The sequence below is a fragment of the Aptenodytes patagonicus genome, chromosome 5 (genome assembly GCF_965638725.1).
Source record: "Aptenodytes patagonicus chromosome 5, bAptPat1.pri.cur, whole genome shotgun sequence".
Classification (NCBI taxonomy): Eukaryota; Metazoa; Chordata; class Aves; order Sphenisciformes; family Spheniscidae; genus Aptenodytes; species Aptenodytes patagonicus.
In genome coordinates, this window is record NC_134953.1 from 52,024,669 (window position 1) to 52,047,862 (window position 23,194).

Below are 23,194 nucleotides of genomic sequence, written 5' to 3' on the forward strand. Positions count from 1 at the left end.
TGAAAGGCAGCTACCGACTGAAGGGGGTGGCATTCCAAAGCCATGAAAGGAAGTTACCTACTAAAGCCTCGGGGAGAGCCAAGCACTCTGCAACTCAGCGATCCTTTGAAAACCTCCTCCCAGATCCAGCCTCGGCGAGTAACAGTTCTTCATTAAGAACACCCATAAACACATGGGGTTTTACATCCTTTTTGTGCTTGCTGCAGAGAGAAAGCATCAACATTTTGTGAACTTTATTGCAGGAAAGACGCAACGTTTCATCTTAAAGACTTCCAAATTGTAGCATGCGTTATCTGTGGGGTGGCTAGTGGCCAAGGCTGCGGGTGGAAGCAGAAGACCATCCCTCAGGGCTCGGTGTGTCCTCAGGAGCTGGCGGGGTGCAGGCACTCCCAACGTGGTGCACCACAGGTGGCGTTCATTCAAGGTGTTGCTGGACTGCTGCATGCAAAATTGGCCACGCTATCTCAGAGCACCTGTTTACGGTGCTGAGGATAACCTGGCTGACTTGGGCTCCACCAGCCTCTCACCATGGCTGCAGGGCAGTACCAGGCAGCTGAGGGGTCAGCGAGCTCCTAACCCTGCACATCTGTCTGTTGTAGCTTAAGTGTTTGCAGGATGGGGAGGTGAAGCAAGCTAGTGTGTGTCCTGAAGAGCCTGCAGCTTGCTGGTCTCCAAATGGGTTCCTTTGCCATGGGAGATGCTTGGTTGTTCATCCTTAGTATTTGTGTTACAGACACCTCCAGAGACCCTGAACAAGGAGGAGGCAATTGTGCTTTGGACAAGACTCCATGCAGAAATGTCCAATGTCTTACAAGGATACAGGAAAGGTGAGGGTACAGATTGTTTTGCAAACACACAGGCGTTGTCACACATCCTCCTTTGGCACTGAATGTATCACCTGAGCTGATGTCCCTTCAGCCACCTGGGCTGAAAATGAGCCAAAACAGTGTACACTGATTCAGCGCTATGTCTTCATCACACCAGAGGCAGGATTTCTGGGGTACCTTGTGGGGATACGACAGGACGGAAGCAGGGTCCCACGCCACTCCCTGAGGACCACCGGCATTTCACTTGCTGGGAGTTGTCTAATCCCAGCTTGCTGAGTTGCAGTGGCATTGAGCTGGAGGAGAGAGGACAGCATCCTCCAGCACGTAGCTTGCGTAGCTGGAAGGAGATACATGAACTGGCCTTAGAACATTTTGGACTCGGCTGTCACATTGGGCACTTGGAGATATTTGGCACTTTATGGTAATAAAGTGATTTTCACATCATATAATACTCTACTGCAAATACATATTACAAGCATTACTGGCTCTTGGGTTTGGCAACCATCTGTCCTTCTGTCTTGCCATGAGAAGACGATTTCCCACACAGACTTTTGCAGGGGTGGCAGGAGCTACACATCTGGCTGGCACCAAAAGCGGTACAATGGTGGTGCAGATGTGCGTGCCCATGAGAAGGGTGATGGGGTGGTGACAGCAGTGGAAAGAGGTGGGAATGGTGTGGGAAGCATCAGTCATGGGAACAAGGCTGGGAGAGGTGTCAGGAGGTGGCCAGTTCTCAGCTGGCAGCCAGCACACCCCAATGGGGATGTGGGTTATCTCGAATGGGCCAACACAAATGATTCAGCAAAGCAAGGTCAGAAGTGTTGTACAGCAGTCTGCACCCACGGGGTGTCTATGGGTCCCCATCTCCTCTAGAACCTGCGTGGGGATCCACACACCCAAAATCACCAAAAATCACATCTTCTTGTCCCAGGGCTGCATTGACCTTTCCTCTGCCTTGCCCAACAGATGTTTATTGTTAAAAATATCTGGTGATGGAGACTCCATGGTGGTCTTAAGTCAATTCTCTCCATGTTTTGCTGCCCTAACTGCTGGGAAGCTCCTTCTCATCTCTAGCCTGGGTCTCGCTTTCTTCTTCACCTATCCACCATGGACACTGAAAACACATTGCTCCTGCCTCTTTACAGCTGCATTTTATATATTTAAAGACTATCATCATGTATTCTCCCCCACAATTCTCTCCCATCCAGACTAAACAACCGCAGTTCATTCACTTGAGCATGAAACAACAATAAGTTTGTTTGATGAAAACTCAATTTGTTTAGTGCAGTGGTTCTAATCACTCATGTTATGCCAAAGATAACAAACATTTAGCAAATTTCTCTTCAAATCTCTAGTTTTATCAACTGTTTTGACAGTTAGATTATAATTTTTACACAAATGGTTAGAATTAAAGCAATTGCTTTCTAATTTTTCTGTATAAATGGTTGAATTATGACTTACATTAAGCAATACAATTAAAAGTATTATAGAACTGTCATGAAATATTTAACTTCGCTTTTAAAAAGTATTCTTTTAAAGATATTTAAAAACTATTTATAAAGTATCTTTTAAAAGTCATTAGCTGAAAAAATATTTCTTTAGCTACATGAAAATATATATAAATAATTGCTCATTTCCTCTTATTTTACTCAGCTCTGGTTTTGCCATTCAAAAGTGGAAAATTTATAATCTTCAGGATATTTCTGGTCAGGATAAATTTTATTTTCTTTTACCAGCCTTTTTCTTAAGGTGCTTTTATTTAGCCAGGTTTGAATCCTATTTAGATATAGACAACATTTTTCATGCAAACATTTTAAGATGAGGAATTACTGAGGAATATTTTTGTCTATATGGAAAATTTATCTCAAATAGTCACCGGGAGGAAAGACAGACCCCAAAAATGTCGGTAAAAATTCTCTATTTTTTAAAAAAAGGAAATGTTCATATTGCATGCTGAGCTTTCATTCAGTTCAGATTTTATTTTCTGAAAGCTGAACTTAACTTAAGGAAAATACCCAAAAGTTGAAACAAGAAAACATGGGCTGGGGTCCTTAAAAGCTGAGATGTTCTGAGGCTCAGTTTCAAAGCAAACACTGTAATGAGAGGTGTCCGGGAAAAACACGCTGGTCTCCCCACACAGCTCCACTTGCCACCAGCCCTGTTCGGGATGCACAGAGGAGCGGGTTTAGCCCTGGCACAGTGCAGAGCTCCTGTGCCCGTGGGACCATCTCTCCCCCTGGTTTGGCTGCTGACAGCCCCGGGCACCCTCAGGAAGGAAAAAGCGGTGTATGCAGGTCTGGCTGGGGAATTTGCAGCCTGTTGTGGTCCATGGCAAAAATCAAACTGATTTCTGTAGCCCTGCGCTGTGTCTTCATATGCCATGTCCCCAGCTGTATTGGGACTTTTTTCTTTGGTCCATCCCCACTGGTGCCGCAGACGGCCCTGCAGCATCCTGCAAAGAGAGGAGAGAAATCTGCCAGGAGCCCTGCTAGGACATGCCCCTCCTTTCACTGGGATTTGGGAAGTGAAATTTGGACCTTTTAAAGTAAAATAGCTGTGGTTTCAAACCATGGCCTTAGCCTGGGGGTCGGGAGATTACCCCTAAGGTCTCTATGAAAGGTAACTCAGAGAAAGCAAGGTCACAGCCTTCAACTTGCTGCCTAAGAGTCTGCCTCTTCACTAGAAAATGTGAAAAGATCCACAAATCAAAAGATGTTGAAAAACATTGGTCTATATAATTTAAAAAGCAGGTTTCCAGTGTCGTGTTTTTCACTCAGTAGCTCTTTAGATAAGTGGATTTATGTTTCCCTCTAAGAAATTCTTACAAACCAAAAGACTGCCTTGGTCCCAGAAATGACAGTGCTGACTTAATCCCAGTTACCAGGCAGCTAATGGGAACAGAAACTGGGGAGACAGAATAATGATGTATTTTTTAATTCAGTTTTCTCACTTCACTCCAGAATGAGAATAATTCATTTTACAGTGGAAACACTATTTCCATGAGATATACCTGCATTTTTGCATAAATCCGCAAGGCAGCCCATTGCAGTACGGACGGCAACTGCAGGACAACGCTAGGGCTGTGTTCTCGCAGTGTTACAGGGGTCTGAATCGCTGGCTACAGTTTTATATCCAGAATAAAGCAGCCAAGAGGCAGAGTAAAACACACAGCACCCACTGTTAACCTCCTCCAGAGCCAAGATGCTGTAACACCGTTATATTATCTCGTCGCACTGAGAGCCCCATCCTGCCATGGGCTGAGCCCCAAGTTCCCAATGCAGCTACGGCCTCGAGCACCTGGTTAGGAGCACGCTGGTGCGAGCCAGGCATCCTGGCACTCCCCTGGATCCGCCCAGTAAGGCCCAATTAAAGAACAGGGCATTAGCACATGGCTGAGGTTAAAGACATGCTCGCATGTTGTTTTGGATCAGGGCCTGGGGGTCAGGCTCAGCCAGGCTAACTTCCACCTTGGTTTCTGTGTCTGGTGTTTGCTAATGGAGAGCTCTCAGTCTTCGGGGTATTGAACCAGTAAAAAAAAAACACTGCCCACAGAGACCAGTATTGATACAAGCCTCGAGGCAGAATCTAATCCACAGCCTGCTCAAAAATAGGCAAAACCTGATTGCCTTCAACAGGCTGCAGAGGAGTTACAGCTCCATACGTGGGTGTTTGCAGCCTCAACACCTGAAGTGCCCTCTTGCTTTCAGTGCCACGCTAAGAAATGAAATTATTCATCTCATGCTTGGAAGCTGCCTGGACAGTTCAGCAGAGAATCAGCAAAAGAAACTTTCATAGCGTGGATGTCAAAAGCATCCTTTAAAGGACAAATTAAATCATGAGTTATTCTCAAAAGGCAGGACTTGCTCCTTGCTCACACAGTGCCACGGTTCAGCTGACACGGTGACTCTTCCTAAGCCAGCCTGCGTTATGTTCCGGTAAAAGGTGGGATAGTATTGACATTGATACAGTTTGATAGATTTTTCATTAGAAAGAGAAATAAACAGATGTAGGAATTTTTGTCTCTGTTTCTTTCAGGATGGTTTTTCCGCAGGCCTCTTGAATTATATGTCAAAGTCCTCAGGAGCTCGCGACAGGGTCTGAAACACAAGCAGAAAGGAAACTGTCCTTCCCTAAACATGTCTTTCCCTGTCTCACATTAGGGCTCAGTCTTTTACCGGGAAAACGTTGGTTTGTGTGTTACTGCGACAGCGTGGAGAGTGGTGAGCAGAACTGGGTTAAAAATATACATCTAAGTCAGGAAGCCCCTTGCTGGAAGAGCTTATTTGGCTCTTAAAAACCCAAAAAGTTTTCAGTATGAACTAAACCGATGCAAATTGAAGTTATGTCCTGGTACAAATTGCATCTGTCCTGGGTTGAAATGTCATCTGAGGTCTGACCCTAAGGTCTGACCTGGAGAGTCAAATTTGTCAGCCAATGATGACATTTCCACACTGATTTGGGAATTGCACAGGAAAAGATGTTTTCTGTGATCTGTTGATGCTCACTGCATCTAGAGCCAGGAGACTCCAGGCCAATTAGACCAACAGAAAATGGATGCAGCAGTCACGGAGACCTCCAGGTCTGCTAGCGAGATGGCAGCTCTTGAAGCACAAAAATATACGAGACTCAAACCCAGCCCCAGATGTAAAAGGAAGGTTTGCGTTGTTGCTTTTTCATCATGGTTTGGGTTGTCTATCATCTCTCTTCTGAAGACGGGATGGAAAAGAAGTTTTCTATTTTCTTGTCATCTGGCCTTGTCCAGCCAGTGTTGTAGCAACATTTGCTTGGAAAATCCTTTATTCCTACGTGGCAAATGTTCAGTGCCATGTTACACTCACAGGACTTTAATCAGCTGGAGAAAATGGCTAGCTTCCGTTTTCTAAACCTGCTGTTGGTAAATGCCCCGTGAAATGACTTCACTGCGTTATTATTGTTCCTGGAGAAAGCTGGCCCAACGGCTGGTAATTAAACCTTTGGCTGATGGAAACTGTTAAAATGAATTGCTGCTTTGCCTATAGCATTATAGTTAACAACTCAAAAGTCTTTATACTTTTTCTATAAAACACATGGGATTTTTATACCTGGAATATCTGCAGCAATAAAGCGAATATGGTGCTTCATTTTTGTTTGTAGCATTGAAACTTGGAAGAGAAGAAAGAACTAAGGTTCAAGAATGAGATCTGGCGTTTGTACTTCGCGAAGCACATTCAGTTGGTATCTGTGGGTTTGGTGCAGCCCATTACAGTGAATTAGATACCAGGACAGATTTAGATTCCTGATTCCTATACAGGCATCTAAAAGGGAATTAGGTGCCTACACCTTGTTGCAGGTCAACCCTTGTTGGGCTGGCCAATACCGATTCATTGTAAAATTCAAGCTGACACCTGGTTCTGCCATCTAGACTCCCTGGAGTTTGAGAGCATTTGAGTCAAGGTTGGATTATGGTTCTTGTTCAGATCTCTTCTGTGCTCGGTCAGGTTTCCTGGAGGAAGCCATAATCCCGTCTGAAGGGCCACTCAGCACCCCTCAGCCCCAGGCTCACCCAGGAAGGACCTCCCGGTCAGCACTGAGAGGATCGAGATAATCACACTCCCCTTCTCCTCCGCTGGATGCCTGCGATGCCTCTGCTCGGTATCAAGGCCTACAGCTAAGCTGTGGGTGAAAAATGGTGGCACTTCTGTTCCCCAAAGGTGCTCAGCCAAATCCAATCAGAAACACTGAACGTCTGCCAGCAAGTGGCAGCTCAGGACTTCTTCTCCTCTGACCAGGGCTGGTATTTATGGGATGTGTTAGTCACGCAGGAGCTGTTAAAAGTGCTGCTGAGATAAATTGCAAAGTCATACACGGTCATCGAGTTATGAGTTTGCTCTGGGAGATAGCAATACTTCAGAGCTTGACTAATCCCTTACAGATTGGAAATGGGGAGGGATGTGGTTAGGCACTGAAAACGTCCCCGTTTTATTGCCGATGATGTATTATCTAAGCCTCCAGTCCCCTGGCTGGCTTCAGCTAAGCCTGGGGCTCATGCCCTTGTGTTCCAGCCGGCTTTCTCCTGGTGGAAAGTAAGCTTGTCTGCAAGACCTCCAATAGGCTTAGAGTGGCCACAAGAATTTGGGCTGGATGGAAAAAAATGCTTGTTTTCATGGCTACTGAGAGAATATTGCTGTATGTTGCAGGATCTTTTCCTTTTATACCTAAGGAGGGAAGTATGTGTGTGCACCCTTGTGCATAATGGTCAAAGCAGACCTTCAGAAACATCAGCATGGACAAAATAGTACTTTTCCTTGCTGATTTCCTCACCGTGGTGTCACTGTAACTTACTAAAGCACATCGGCACCTAGCTGTGCAGTATGTCCCTGCCTCATAGCTCCCTTACTATACAGGTCCCAAAGACATGCTCTGTATACCCTGCAAACGCAGCTTTAGACGCACTGGAGCAGGTATCTCATCTACTCTTTTAACTACCTAATTACAAATTATAAATGACCAGGGGGTCGCGGTGACGGTCCTTGAACCTTGCTTTATTTGGGAGCGGCTCCTCCTCTTCATTTAAGCCTAATTAGCTGGGCCTCACTGAGCTCTATACGGCGTTACATTCTTGGGAGCTGCTGGGATGTGCCCCATGCGGTGTACCACGCACAGTACTCGCCGCACATGCCGTGTGCCAAGCCCACGGCAGCCCTGCCGCACGGCCAGCCTTCCCTGCAGCCCGTGTGCTGCGCCGGGAGCACCGCGGGCGTGACTGCCCGGCGGACCCACCGACGGGGCGCTGCGCCTGCCCGCCCGCTGAGGAGCCCTGGGGCTGCCCCGCCGGTGAGCGGCAGCCGGGGGCGGCCTGCGGCCTCCGGGCCCTGCCACCTCCGGAGCCCAGCGACCCCCCCAAGGACTGGCCCCGCTCTCTCCTGCTCAAGACACCCCGTCCGCGGGCTACCCCCCCGCGTCTCCTCGGGGCGCCATGTTCCCCGCCCCGCCGCCGCCGCGTTGCCGTGGAGGCGCGAGGCCCCCCGGCGCTGCCGGCCGGGGCTGTCCGCGGCGTTCGCCTGCAGCGAGCGGGCGGCGGTGGCGGGGCAGCCGCGGGCCCTGCCTGCCGCGGCGCCCCGTCAGCGGAAGGAGGAAGCGCCATGGCCGAGACCTGGGCCGGCTTCTCGCAGGAGGAGCTGCGGCGCCTGCGGGGCCAGCGCCCAGGTACGGACCGCGACCGGGCTCTGGCGGGGGCCGGGGCTCCGGACCGGGCCGGCCGAAGCGCCCGCCCCGGTTAGCGGGGGGGCAGCGGGGCCGGGGCGCGGCGCGGAGGAGCCTCCGGCCCTCGGCACCCCGTCGCCCCCCGCAGCTGCACCTCCGTCCGCCCGTCCCCTCATCCCCCCTATCGACACCTCCATCCACCCCCTCAGCGTACCCGTCCGCCCCGGCCTCTCTGTGCAGCCCCCTCAGCCCTCCACATCCTTTTCCTCAGCCTTGCCATCCCCCATGGCTTCCCACCCCCTTAACCCTCACATTCATCCCCCCATCGGTCAACCTCGGCCTCTTCATTCAGCCCCCTACATCCCCACCTCTACCCTTCCCCTCAGCTCATCCAATCCATACCTGCATAGAACACCTCAGCTTCTCCAGGCAGCCCCTCGTTTCCCCCAGCCAGTTCCTCGGCCCCTCCCATCCAGGCCCCATCTCTCACTGCTCCCCTCAATCTCCCATCCAGCCCCTCTGTCTTTCCACCTGCAACCTCTCTGTCACATTTCCAAACTCTCCAGCCCCTTGTACTGTACCCACATCTGTCTGTTCACTACCCCACTCATGTTCCCAGCCTCCTTTTTGCCCATCTGTCATCTTGTTCTTCCTCTGTTCTGCACTTTATAAAACCCCAGTTTGCCCACCAGACTGCCTGGGACCCTTCTTTAGCTCTACATCCATCTCTCCGTGATTCCACTGGAGAGTTGCCTCACTCCTACCTAAGGTTCCTCCTTTAGTGCCGCAGTCCAGGCCCCTTATTCCTCCGTCTCCTTGTTTCGGATGCTCATATCCTCTAAAATTCCTGATTCTTAGGCTAACAAAACGATTCCAGGTTCCTGGGTTTTCTCTCACATTGCCTTCCCTTGACACCCTGGCATGTCTTTTCCTTATGTTGGTTTTGCACCAGTTTGCTTGCCCAGAAAAGCTAATTCACAGAGTCTGTCTTTGATCTTAAGATTTGGTTTTAATCCTGTTTCTCCCTCTCATCCACTGATAGATTTCTATGAACCCTCAGAGCAGCAGCATCGCCCCCACACTGTGAATAAGAGTCGGAAGCAAACGCAAAGAGAAAAAGCCCTCCAGCAGCAGTGTCAGAAGCTGGGACTGCAGGGTGGAGCAGCCTCTGTTCCTCCTGAGCAGTTGCTTTCTGTACCAAAACACAAGCCTGGTCATCCTCAGCAGCCTGTGCCACCACCTCATCCTCCTTCAGCGGCAGATCAAAGGCAAGGTGACAACCGAGACCAGCAGAAGGAAGTGACGCCGGTAGATCCTTGTGATGGCAGTGACAATGTGCAGAACTGCCCTGCAAAGCCGAACTCCAAAGTGGAGAAAAAGAAAGTGGCATTGTTAGTAAGTTGGTAAAATCAGGGGATGGGTTTTATTCTGTATTGATTCATTCTTTCGTTGTACAGTAAAGTGAACTTTCCTGTATCTAATAGGAAGGTTTGAGAGATCATGTTTGCTTCCTCTGAATTGAACTTTTGTTTTTCATCTCTACTTGGGTTAAACCTGATTCAAGACCAAATTCTGTAGTGTAATCCATGCAGATACGTACTGTGCTGTCTTCAAATAATTTCCTGTGGTAGTGGGACTGTACATCATAAAGCGCCCAAGATGTAGGACTGTCTTAATGGTTTACGAAGACTTAATCTCACCGTCGTGCTGCATAGACAAGCCAGCAGCCACAACAAAAAGCCCTTTTGGAAGTAGATATGCCATGATTTGTGTAACTTTGTGTTCCCCTTCACAATATTGCTGCAGATTTGTTAATGCTAAAAGTGTTGGTAAGGAGGAGGTAAAATTTCAGGTTTAAGCAGTTCTCTAGCTTTTATAATTCAAGATGAGACCAATCTCAAGGCTCTCACCCTGTGCATCAGCCCACAGTGGGGTGTCTGTCTCCCTCAGAAGCTTCAGATTGGTACATGTGAGAGAGAAAGGAAAAAGTACTGAACATGGCTCTCTGGGATTCTGACTGAACGTGGCAATTACTTAGTTCATCATCCAGAATTCACATAGTAGCCTATAGAAGGAAGCTGCTGTCTAAATGCTAGAGAGGGCAGGCATTACCAATATGGGAGATTACTTGTTTTTACCTCTTCACGATTGTTTTCCTGTCTGTGTCCAAGTGCTAATTTTCTTTTTCCCCTCAGCGGGGAAAGCAAAGTGTGAGGGGCAAAAGGATGAATTCTTTTTCTAGGGCATATAGTTTATTTTTAAAACACTTTAACAATGCTGCTCCAGCCTTGAGTTCCTATGCAGGTCCAAACTTTTCTGCCCAATATAATCAACAAACACTAGCTGGCCACCAAACTTCCATGCATCATTTGTATTCCCCCAAAACAGGGATCAGCAGCTTTCCAAGTGTGGTGTGCCAGACCCTATCTCTGGTTAGATCTGTCCATAGGATCTCAGAGGGGACTGAAGGTGCTTCCCGCTGGAGAGGCAGGACTGTGGCAGTCAGCAGCACTTGTGTGGAGAAGCAGAGCGTGGCTTCTCTCGAATTCAAAACTCAAAAGGATCCAGGAGGGTCTGTTTTGCACAGATGTGCCTTGAGAGGCTGCAGCTGCTGGCCATGCTGCCTGCCATTTACCTGCCTGACTCTTGGCTGGGAGCACCTACCTGCAGATAGCTGTCCCTTCACCAGAATAGCAGCGCTTTGAAGAGCAGTGCCAAATTCCTCGTGTGGGTGCAGCTCACCAGTAGTACTGGCTCTTCAGCTCCTTCCTGGTGGTGAAAAATAGAGATGCTATTTGACTGGGGAGAAGATAGCTAAAGCTTTGCAGAGAAGTTTTTCACTCTGTGGGGAGCAAATGACACTTAGCTGCAACAACCACCCCCTGAATCTGCTGAATTCATCTCGGCCTGTGCACTTGAATTTAAATCTTATTAAAAATATTTCTCTAGATGAGGTTTTAGGAAGTGATGAGGAGAAATCTGAAGAGATATTCTTGTGCAAAAATGGTTGTTAAGAGTAACATAGCTGAGTTACTTGGCTATTTTTAAGCTAAGCTATTTTTAAGCTGAGACTTCTTGAGAGAGGGCATGAAGAACATAGCAGGGTAGAAAAGCAGCAAAGCTGGTTTTGTTTCTCCTTAATCCTGCCCAGTTGTGTTGACACACGTTGTCCCCTCTCACCTGAGACCTTGCCTTCCGTTCTCTGGGGCTGGTTGTATCTTCTAGTAGATGTAGCCTAGGAAATGGAATCCATATAACTCTTTCCCTGGTGGCAAAAGTGAATTCTTGTTCTTCCTTGTTGCTCATTTTCATTGTAACTTTTACCAGCCTTTCATTTGTATCAGTTTAATTATTTGGGGGCTGTATTGTAAAGCAGACCTGTGAAAGGATCTGTTTTATGGAAAAACATTTCCAAAAAAGAGGCTGTGTTGGCAGACTGAACAGATAGCGACTTCTAGCAGTCAGTAGGAAATCTGAAACTGCTTCTACCTAGTGGGGAAGCACATCCTTTAAATGAAAAATTCCACCCATTTCTGAAAAAGCCCAGTATGCTCTTTCTTCCAGCAAAGCTGAATTAACCAGCAGCTTACTTGCTTATGAAGATTTTTGTTCTGATCAGCAGATTTCATCTGGAAATGTTTTATTGGTCTGATTGACTTCTTGCAGATGATTTTTTTTTTCCTCAGAACTGAAACCTGTTTATTGTTCCTTTGACATTTTTAGACTTTGCTCCAGGAAATATGATGGTGAATATTTGTGTCATTTGGGGAACAGGGAGAGAAATGAACTTTCTATTAATTTTGATCTTATTGTCAATGAGCAGGCAGGAAAAATCACGATGGGAAATCCTCCAGCAAGAGCAGCGGCTGATAGAAGAGAAGAATAAACGCAAGAAGGCACTCCTGGCCAAAGCTATTGCTGAGAGGTAAGGGGCTATGCTGCAGCATGGGCTGAGGCTGAGGAAGGGATTACTTTTCATCTGCAACCAGTTGCCTATCTTCTATTTAAATCTCACTTTTTCCTCTCTGTGCTCTGTATGTACTGCTCCACAAGTGAGCAGCTGTGATCTACATTACCCTTTGATGACAAGTACTGGCCAAGAAGCTGTGACTAAGCTTTTCACACTTCCAAAGCTGCAGCTCTGTGCGCAGATGGAAAAGTTATTACACAATTCGAGAATTAGCTGAAGCCCTTGTGCCTGTCAGTAAGGGCATGTTTGGAAGTTGGGTGCTCGGATGCTCATCCCTGTTCTGTTCCTGATTTGTTTTCACAGGATTTAAGGAAAGTTTATTTGATTCCTAACCTGTGAAGGGAAACTATAGCTATTTCTGTTCGGGCTTTTGACTTTTTCTTATTAGTATGTGAAAAGTGTTGAAAAGAGAAGACGATCAACTTGAAGTTTAAGAAGGTACCGTTTTACCACTGGCTGATTAGAAATTATAAAAATTCACGTGTTCTCACAGTTGTTAGCTCTTGCTCTTCAGGTCACCAGACTTGAAGGTATTATACAGTGTTGTCCACCGAGATAGTTTAAGACTACAGGGAAGGCAAGGTTTGTAGAGAACGATATTGGAGCAGCTGATAACACTGGATCAAGGAAGGAGATGTGAAGCTTTCAGGCTCACAGTGCTCTTGCAGACATGTGTTATGTTCTGCCCATCAAAGCTCTTGGGTAGCACAGATGAACATAGCCAGTACTGTGCAGAAGATTCTCTTTGAGGTTCTGAAGATTTTGTTTTCCTTTGCCAGGCGGAGATAAAACACAAGTACATTTGGTCTGACTCACTGTAGGACAGCAGACATGGGTGTGACCACCAGGCTGGGTTCTTCCTCCTGGAAGCAGAGCATGAGGAGAAAGAGGAGGACTTGGAAGGTGATAGCTGGGGAGTTATGTCTGACATCCAAAGGCCTTCTTCAGGCTCTAAGCAATACTATAAGATGTCTGTTTCTCTCCACCTGCATCAGCTGATCTGATGAGAGATAGTGTCACTTCCTACAAATCTAGTCTTGCTTTCAAGTACCTGCTTTGGGGTGTGAAGCAGTGGCTGAAAATCATGGTTTTGCTGGTGGTGATGAATGACAGCAAAATGACCTGGTGTAAAAGCTTTTTGAAAGTTACTTAGCTTGCTTGGGAGTGAAATCCATCAAAGTTTGCTGCCCTTAGCAACATTTAGTTTTCAGAACTTAGGAATGAATAGGCTGAGTTGAAAAAGGTTACATAAGGCTTGATTGAAATCCTTTGTGTTTGATGTAAAACTTTCCATTGACTTCATTGGGATTTGGCTAGGCCTTTTGGGAATAATTTTACAAAATGGAAATCAAGCTTAGGTTAGGTGACTTTTTGGCCCCTACTAACTAGGCTTCTTTGAAAGGGGATATTTGCAGGGCTAAATACCCTTCCCCCTCCCACTCCCCCCCAAGCCATTTCCTGTTTCCTTACACTGAGAACTACTTAGATACAGCAGCTTCTTGTGTGTTTCCACAGTGAAGAAACACAATCCATTTTAGGCACTTTGATTATAGTCATTACGTAATTTTGCCGTAGTCCTTTAATAGCAGGCATTTTAGATCCCTGTGGATATTAAAAAAGATCAAAAGTCTTAAACCATAAAGGAGAAACCTTCTGAATAGCTCTTAAAGAAGTTAGTTTCTCTGGAAATGAAATGGGGCCTATTATGTCAAGAAGAGAGGCTTGGAAAGAAAAAAAAAAAGCATCTTCCTTTTGCAGATCCAAAAGAACTCAAGCTGAAACAGTGAAACTAAAAAGGATTCAGAAGGAGTTACAAGCTCTGGATGACATGGTATCTGCTGACATTGGCATCCTGCGGAACCGCATTGATCAGGCCAGCTTGGACTACTCCTATGCCCGGTAAGCGACAGACAGGGAGGAGCGAGTAGCCCTGCCTGAGTGGAGGGAAAAAATGCTGTTTCCTGTCACCGAAGTAGCAATGGAGTTAGGTCATTGTAATAATGTGTAGTTAAAGCAGTCACAGTCTGGGGGGCTTTCAGATCTTGAGGTAAAAGTGTGCTTTTTATTTCCTAATTTTTCCCTTGGAATCTGGAAACTGAAGTAGGTTTTCTGACTGCAGACTGTGCTTTCCAGCTTCATGCTGTCACGAGACATACTTACTGCTTTAACTGTGCAGTTGTCCATAAGCCCTGCTTTATTGTTTCAAGGTTGTTTATTTCTTCTCACGGGGAAAGAGTTTTTTTAAAAGTCCTAAAATGAAAGTCCTTTTCAGGGAAACTTGCTTGTTGATGACAGCTCTGGTCCTGTTGGAATCAATGGGACCAATTAAGCTTAAAACATGTAATACTGCTGAAGTGCTTTTGGAACTGGGACCAAAAATTGAAGGAAAAAGCAAGCTTTCACCCTTCACAATGTGCCTTTAATCACTCTGGTTCTGATCAGTTCCTTAAATACAAGAAATTAATCGGAACACCCTATTACTTGTGGGTAAACCACAACATCAGTAGATAAACATCAGCATGTTTATGTAGCCATTTAATAAAATGGAAATGTTTGGTTGCGGTTTTTAGTTCACGATTCAATGTGTTAAACGTGTATTTCTCCTTATGACTTCTGCTATACGTTGACCACAGGCCAATAAACATGGTAATTATTCTTTAAAAAAATAGCAGTGGTAGCTAAAAAATAAGGATATTTTTTGTGTAATTATCGTTTGAAATATCTAAGATTAACTGTAGTTTCAGTAGCTGAGTGCATATGAATACTGAATTTCATATCACCAAGAGGAAAAACATTTCAATGTATTTTAGGTTTAAGTCTGGTTTCTAAACCCATTAAATGCTCCTGGAAATTTCCTTACGAAAATTTTGTAATAATGTGTCTATTTGAAATGCTTAATGGCTAAAGAGTATATAACACAAGCAGCTCTGACGTTTGGAAAGCAGTTTTTAATGAAGATAACAAAACGGGATGCTGGTAGGACGAAGGGGATAAACTTTACAAAATACTTAATGACTTTCATGAACTTATTAAGTCTTTCTTTTTGTGAGGGAGGGATTTGGAAATGCGAGTTAGATACTTTTCAGTGTTGTAGTCTTTATGCATTATGAGCCAAAGCTGATTTGCTTTTAAGTGGTGTCTTTTTAAGCAGTTTTTTAGTTCTTGCCTTATATTTTAGGGCTAAAACACAAATAATTTCAGTGGGTCAAAAAGTGCAATATTAAATAGTCCTGAGCACATACCTAGTTAGGGCATTTGACAATTGCTGCGGAATGGAATTTTCGTAAATACGATGTGAAGAATATGTGTGAATTCAGCCCAAAGGTTTAACTGTGCAGAAGTTTCCAGCATAGCATTAGTTTTCCATTTCAGATACCTGGCCCAGGGAAATCTTGACTTTCTTGTGAGGGAAACGTAAGTGGGCATCTTCTGCCCACTGCAGACATAGCCTTTACAGCTGGGTCAAAGTTTTGTGATTATTATATAAAGGAGCATATTTGGGAAGGCTTTTCTATGTCTTACTTCCTTCTGTTTCCCTAAGCAAAGGATCTCTCCTGTCTTTCTGTTGCTTTGTTTAACCAGATATTTGAATCTGGTTTTATAAAAGAGCTGGATTCTTTATTCCACCTTATTTCTTATCCTTCTTTATTCCATTCTTATAACCACCTTACTAATATTAGTTTTATGAATGCTCTGTAAGGTACATCATGTAGGCGTTCTGCAAAAGCCTTTGCATGTTCCCTTTCCTGATGAGCAAGATTGTATCTATCTTTCTATTAATTAAATCAGAATTAATATACAGATTCACTGAATGTAGTGGAAGATGCATCACTAATGTGGACACCAACCATTAAAGTGCTAGATATCCCGGATGCGTTAACCTCAATAAATATTTGGAATATTTCCTTTTTGCTATATTTGTCATGACAGGAAGTGCAAATTGGCAGGAGGTGTGTGTCGGGGGATGCTTACAATAAAATTCTACATCTGTTGCCACACAAAAGTTGTGATCACTATTGATGTCATATGCTGTGTCAATCTGTGCTGCTCATGATTTTCTGAACATATATATGGGTGGCCGGAAGAGCACACTTCTAGACCAGATCCAAATGTAAATGTGTATAGCACCATTGTAGCATCTGTATCTGTTGGGTGGATGGTTGGATTAGAAAAAACACAAAAATGTTTTGCAGTGTTTCAGTTCACCAGATAGGTGTCCATTAGAAGTGTGAAAACACTACAATTTCTGACGGTTTCTTTCTGCTGCTAGTGATGCATCTCTTAAAACAGGCAGTAAAAATGTTTGTTCGTGATTCAATCTGTAGATTTCAGATGAGCAAATTAAATCTTGGAATACAGCGGCAGTGGAGGCTAATACATCAAGAGGAGAAGATTTGGTCGATTCACACTCATTTTCTTCCCTTTTACTAATGTAGCAGCATGTCATGAAATAGCTGGCGTAATGCATTGCAGAGCACATTGCATTTCAGGGGTGCTTAAAGTATCTGTCTGTGTGTCAGATTGTGAAGTGCTTTGAGAACTAACCCACTAGAAATGATGATGATTTTTCAGGAAGCGGTATGATAAGGCTGAGTCAGAGTACGTGGCAGCCAAGCTGGACCTCCAACACAAGACAGAGATTAAGGAGCACCTCACGGAGCACCTGTGCACGATCATACAGCAGAATGAACTCCGCAAGGCCAGGAAGCTGGAGGAGTTAATGCAGCAGCTGGAAGTGGAGGCAGATGAGGAAAATCTGGAGCTTGAGATAGAGGTGGAGCGGATGCTGCAGCAGCAGGAGGCAGAAGCAGGGAGGCAAGCCAGCCAGTCACACAATCATGCTGGGACAGCTAAGGAAAACCCCACTCCCAGTGTTATGGCACGGGAGAGTGAGCATGCTAACCGTGCTGTCGCTTCTCCTGCTATTTCTGAACAGTTGGTTCAATCTGAAAACTCGGATACCAAATCTCTCTCCAATATGGACAGCCAAACTCCAGCAGTAAATATGACTCCAGGAAACACCCCAGCTTGTTCTGATACATGACTACTGTATTCACATAAGCCAGCCGGTTATGGATGATATGCTCTCTGTGGGCTTGTGTGCTGTATGTTATATCTGGGTTTCTGCCGTGCCAGTAATATGCACTTCATTTCTCTTTTCCTTTAATATTGTTTTTTGAATTTTAGAGGCTCTTTTTTTCACAAGACTCTCATTTGGGGTTCACCATCTGTCTTCATCATTCTGGTTTAAGTTCATGTTCTAATGCCCAGCTCTTCATGGGGCTTTGTACCTTCCTGAAACAGGATACCTGGAAGCGAACACTAAGGTTTTTCCAAAGGCTTTCAGCATATTGATATCACAAGTACCTGTTCCAAGCAGTGTGCAAGAGATACGTATCTATGGGAGGAAACATCGCAACTTACTCTGCTTCTGAACACATTCTGTCCCCTGACAACTGCGATAGGATGTTTGTCTTCCTTTGTATCCGTAAGGGATTAGTTTTCAACGGTTTTTAATCCTGTGAAACCCAAATGCTTACTTTAATTATCTTCGTAGCTGATACTCTTTCCTGTACCTGATTTAAAGGAAATTTGCATATTGAGGCAAATTGCAGTCAGTTGTAATATTTTCTACTTATCACTTTGCCTATTTCTTTCAGGTCATGCTAGATCACACAAAGCTATATATCGATAACATTATTATCTATGAAATCACAGCAGCTATGATTTAACAAAAATGATCGGTTACAGTTTAAGACATTGCAGAATGTATGATGTAGAAGTAGAAACAGACAAAAGAGACTGTTACAATTAAAGCTGTTCCATTACATTTTTCTCTGTCGTAGTTGCCTCAAAGTTCCAATAATTAGCCAGGGATTTTGTAATGAATAATCCCCACTGTATATTGGAAATGAGCCCATTTTTGTATAATATTCAATGCATTTTCTTGCCTGAAGAGTGGGTTTGTACCCCACAAGAAGTTCAGCTGTTTTGCTCTGTTGCTGTTGAAAGGCTTTAAAAAGCTATTCAGGTGGAGAAAGTTTCGGGAATTAAAATAGAGGATGTAGGAAAACCTCCCATAGACCAATGCAGCTGCAAACTGTGGGGACAGCGTTCATAGCTATCCACTTTGTAACAGAGGAAGGCTGCTTTCATTGTGGAAATGGTTTCTGTAATACCTGACCTGAAAGTGTCAGTCAGAGTTTATGAATGAGTTACTGAATGACGCCATCGAGTATGTAAATGGGACACTGATTGTCTCTATGGCTTTAATAGTGGAAAAACATGTCACTACATTTCATTTTTATTCTATTAATAAATCAGTGCATCTTCTACGCAGTGTGTTTACTTTCAGTTGTGATATCTGATATTAATACACGTATCCAAGACTGTTTTTCCACAGGAGGTGATAAATGACAATATCAGATAGGTCCTTTGGCAACTTTCCGCTGTGTGAAAGTAAAACCTCGAAAAAGGATGTTCCAAAATACAAAAACTTAGGAAGCAAAGACATGGCAGGATACAACTTGGCAGGAATCTTTTCAACTAACCGTGGCCCAAGGCAGCAGTGGAAAATCTCTACCGGTGCCTCCCATATACAGGAGAAAGAGGGATAAATCTGTTTCCTAGAGAAGCCACTCATAATCAGGGCTGACCGAAGTTAGAAAACTCCAAAGTAACATTTGAAATACGTATGAGGCATTGCTCTGTTGTTGCTGATACACTGCATTCCCTGTTATTTGGCTGGAAGACTTGGCCTAAAAGCCAAAGATTTGATTGTATTGTGAGAAGGTTGTGACTGACTTCCTTTGCTCTGCCGTTGCAGAACAGCTTGTAGCAACCTGATTACGGTTTTCAAAACTGGATACCAGTAAGTGCAATAATAATTTACTTGTACCATTCTTGTTTCCATCCTCTGCAGCTGTCCCCAGTTGCTCCCCAACAGAATCTAAGTCCTAGTGGATAGGTCTGTTCCTCATTACAGTTGCATTCAGCTCATCAGGGGACATACAGAAGAGCATCTGACAGAAGAGTTGAATTGTAATGGTATTTACAGGAAGCACATGCATACCATTTTGCATATAATTTGTGGTTCTCTAGTAGGCTAAAATGTGGTTGAAATAGTCCTACTGATTGCACCTTGTTGTTATGGATAAGATTATTGTTTGAACTCCTCAGACCAAAAAAGGCAAAAAATTGTAAGTTCAAAGATCTTTTTGACAACTACTTAAGAATATGAGTTTCCTAGAAGGGAATAAGTTTATATCCAACAAAATTACTTAAAAGCTGAAAAATTCTCGTGTGCCATCCTGATAGCGCTGGCGCTGTTTCTGCCTGACAGGGAAGACGCTGTTGTTAGAATCAGCAGTTTCTGTTCTCTTACAAGTCCCTCATTGAAGTTCTGGCCAGTTCTATCTGTCTTAACTTCTGAGCTTGCAAAATGAAGTGAACTGGCTGGAAGCCACATGAAACAGCCATTAGAAATAACAATAGGCAGCCTAGCATTTGGTCGCTCTCTCTAGACAGGGAGCTCAAGAGTTAAATTGTTTGATCTGAGTTATGAAGCCTTTCTCTGACGTGTGATATAAACCACTACCATGGTGTCAGTTCCACTTTGGAAGTTCGCAAATGTTTTGATGGGTGCCAGTGTGCCGGTTTAACATTCCCCCTATGCCGGAGCCAAGCAGTCCAGTCATAATTGTAACAACATGTGTGCTGGTCAGAAATGCCAGGAGATGATTTTGGTGCAACAATAGGGTTGGGTTTTTTCCTTATTTTTCCTTTAAGGAAAGAGAACTGTTGGAATTGAGGCTCTTCAAGCAAAAGCCATTTCTACCTTTGTAGTACTTGATGCATCTTACACTGTTTGGCTCTGCTGTCACTGGAGTGCATTGAAGGCAGGTGCACTGTCCACTCAGCTAGCGTGTTGTATCTTCAGAAAAATAGAAAAACTAAAAGTTCAGCATAAGCCAGGAATGGGTTGGGTGGGCAGATTTTTGAGTGAAGGCCTCTTGCAGGTAGAGGTAGAAGTCTGAATGTGAAGCATGCTGGGGTGAACACCCGTGGCAGGGAGAATAGAGCAACATGTGGTATCTGACAGTAACACTGCAGGGCTCATCACAGGGGACTTGCATTCTCCTGTGGCAATGTAGCCATTTCTGCGTTGGGCTACCACATTACCATTATGGGAGGAAGTGGAAAACACCGATATATACCACTGTGAGAATGTTACAAAGCACAGTATAATTGTCCATGTTGCAGTTTGGCCAGGATGTCGGGATTAACACTCCCTCCTCTGTCAAGAAATGTTTAAATGAGCACAGATGGTCATGGCTCAGCCTGGGGTTCCCATGGATGTCTACTGCGTGGTGTAAAACACTTGGACAATCCCCAATCTGATTGTATATCCAGCCAACTGAAGTTGGGCTCTCAAGAGGTTTCATCTTAGGGTAGCTGTCTGGGGAGAGACTCAAGTTCTCTGCCAGCCATTCTTCTTCCTATTACCTTCTGTGATGCAGTGGAGTCTTCTCTTTGAGCCTGTATCCCATCTAAACAGAATGAGGAAAAACTAGTAAGAGTGAAAAGTAGCGACTGGCCTAGTGGTTGGGGGTACTGTGTTTCCTGACCAGCTTTATTAAGAACATGCTAGAAAGGATTGCGTATGGGAAAGTTACCCTATTCTGGGGAAGTTCTGGAGCCAAAGAAAGGGGCAGAGCACTATCAAATTGCCTCCCACACTGGGATTCGCTCTGTTCTGCATTTTCTGCATTTTAGCCTGGAGAAAAGGAGGCTGAGGGGAGACCTCATCGCTCTCTACAACTACCTGAAAGGAGGTTGTAGTGAGGTGGGTGTCGGTCTCTTCTCCCAAGTAACTAGTGATAGGACGAGAGGAAATGGCCTCAAGTTCTGCCAGGGGAGGTTTAGATTGGACGTGAGGACGTGAGGAAAAATTTCTTTACTGAAAGAGTGGTTAAACATTGGAACAGGCTGCCCAGGGAAGTGGTTGAGTCCCCATCCCTGGAAGTATTTAGACATGTAGATGCGGCGCTTAGGGACATGGTTTAGTGGACATGGTGGTGTTGGGTCGACGGTTGGACTCGATGATCTTAGAGGTCTTTTCCAACCTTAATGTTTCTATGATTCTATGATTCTGCTTAGGACAGTAGGATCTATAGATTTTCTGTTCCTAACACCCTTTTCTCAAGGTTCAAACTTAGATCAAAATCCCTGTGATACGAATTTTCCCAACCTGAGGCCTGGTACTTTACCAGATGCCCCTTATGTGGGATCTTTGAGCAGCTGTTGGTCCTGGACTGAGTTTGGTACTTCCGTGTAATTCTGTGTACACATAGCATCTTGGGTCTCTATGTTGCACTCTTGTGCATGCCATAGCTGTGTATAATGGCTCATGCAGTGGCTGAGAGCTAGATAAAATCTTTATGCAGGCCTGATCCAACCCAGAAATCGTATGTTCAACACTTTGGTATTATATCATGGTTCCTTTTCTAATTCTGTGGATATAAGCAGGTGTAGTGCACAAGGGACAAAGGGTTTTGCCAGTGGCAGTGCAAACAGGGTGTAGAGATGTGGGCTGGTATAATAGAAACCACATGCTTGTTAAGTGCCCTATTTAGGCTTGTCTGCATGGTCCTATTAAAGCGAGTGTTGGCTCCTTTGATGGGGCACGAGACTGGTTTCCTTCATCATTTCCCCTGATTTATGTCGCAGCAGCAAACTCATACGTCAGTGGGGAAAGACCAAGTAACGAAAGAAGTTAGCCAAGCCTCACCGCGTCGGCATGATAGGACATCAGATCCTTCAAATCCTTGCCTTTGGCAGCCTGTTAGTTACAGGGTTTAAATCATGCCTTTTAAGACACAGGTAGAGACACTAAAAAGCTTGGGCCTTTCTGAATTAGGGCCTGGATTGTGTAGTTAGAGTCATTTTCTCAATTAGCTAAACATAAATCAGTATAACGAGGCGCTTGGGAGCACTGGGCAGGTTTAGTACCTTGTCTCTCCTGCCTGTGTCCATACCACTCCCACCTGCTTGTTTGGCTGATCAGCCAGTGATTTTATTTTTTCATGCTGCTAGAGCTGAGCAGTGAGTTTTAATGTCTGAACTGGTTTTCACACCTGCACATGTGTGCGAGAGGTGAGAACTGGGAGAAATTGCTCTTATGCAGTAAATAAAGCAGCCCTCATGCACGGCAGAGATCTGGCAGTCTCAGCACCCCATGCCACACCACTCTTCAGAGGATGGGGACAGTGTCCTATTGAATAGGCACTGGTGGGTGGTGGCATGAGTACAGAAAGTCTAGCGGCAGCAGGGATGCCATTCGATGTGATATCAGACTGGAAAGCACATAGGGGGGCCAGGCATTGCATTTGTACTCTAGAGCTGGGTAGCCAATCCATGACTCCCTTTTCCAGGGCTACACCATGTAGGGGCTGTGCTGTTTTCTGGAAGCTGCTGGATAATTCAGATGGGACAGCTTGCGCTGCAAGCCCAGTTCAGCCCAGTCCTCTGGTGCAGCACTGGGATCCATTTGAGCAGGCGGTAAGAGAAAAGCTTGGAGGTTCCTCACAGCAAAGAATGAAACCCCAAGAGCTGGAATAACCCATTTTGTGCCTCGTGATCCCATTGGAGTGGATATAAATCATCCAATGTGAAAGCTGCAATGCTAGGGACACCTCTTCAGTCTCTTGCCTCTTGAAGAATGGGGGAGGATGTGGAAAGATGGCTGAATGAAGGAATAGAATCACTGTTCACCCAGACCATGCATGGGCTGAAGCCGTGGCCCTCCCTGAGTCTAGTTTCGAGGGTTGGAGCTGAGTAAGACAAAAACACCCAAACCAACCTTAATTGCTCTGTGGGTAATAAAAGTGAAACAGGTCATAAATAAATCCCTGAATGATGGGCTTCCTTAACTTTCCCTATGCAGGGTTTCTTGCTTTTCTCTGAAGCAGTTGGCAGTGCTGGTGATGTATCTGAACATATGATCATCTGGTGTGATCCTCTCATGTTCTTGTTATCAGTGCTGAATCTGACCCTTCAAATGTCTCTCTGACGTTTCTTTTCTCTGCAGTGAGCAGTAATGGTCTTTGTTCTGGTTTGCGGGTGTTCCCTGATGATGCAGGGCCAAATTGAGCCCAAGATCTCAGTCTGCTCGTTCGTAGGGAAGGCATTGCTCTAAACTCAGTGTGGCTTGGGA

General features: G+C 45.0%; 1 protein-coding gene across 2 annotated transcripts; it reads left to right on the forward strand.

Annotated features, from left to right (window-relative positions):
* The first annotated feature begins 7,924 nt into the window (after nucleotides 1-7,924).
* On the forward strand, nucleotides 7,925-18,314 carry GORAB (golgin, RAB6 interacting). 2 transcript variants are annotated; one of them, XM_076339746.1, is made up of 5 exons: nucleotides 7,925-8,012; nucleotides 9,052-9,400; nucleotides 11,833-11,934; nucleotides 13,738-13,878; nucleotides 16,552-18,314. In XM_076339746.1, the coding sequence occupies exons 1-5, from the start codon at nucleotides 7,949-7,951 to the stop codon at nucleotides 17,021-17,023; spliced, it is 1,128 nt and encodes a 375-aa protein (XP_076195861.1). In that variant the 5' UTR covers nucleotides 7,925-7,948; the 3' UTR covers nucleotides 17,024-18,314. The 2 variants fall into 2 exon arrangements, with proteins under 2 accessions (XP_076195861.1, XP_076195862.1); XM_076339747.1 differs by lacking the exon at nucleotides 16,552-18,314 and having other exon boundaries at nucleotides 13,738-13,882.
* The last annotated feature ends 4,880 nt before the right edge of the window (nucleotides 18,315-23,194 follow it).

Excerpts from the sequence above, each read along its gene's own strand:
- GORAB (XM_076339746.1), top strand. The coding sequence starts at position 7,949 with ATGGCCGAGACCTGGGCCGGCTTCTCGCAGGAGGAGCTGCGGCGCCTG. Across the intron at positions 8,013-9,051 it reads CCTGCGGGGCCAGCGCCCAG|ATTTCTATGAACCCTCAGAG; the intron begins GTACGGACCGCG and ends ATCCACTGATAG. Across the intron at positions 11,935-13,737 it reads GCCAAAGCTATTGCTGAGAG|ATCCAAAAGAACTCAAGCTG; the intron begins GTAAGGGGCTAT and ends TTCCTTTTGCAG.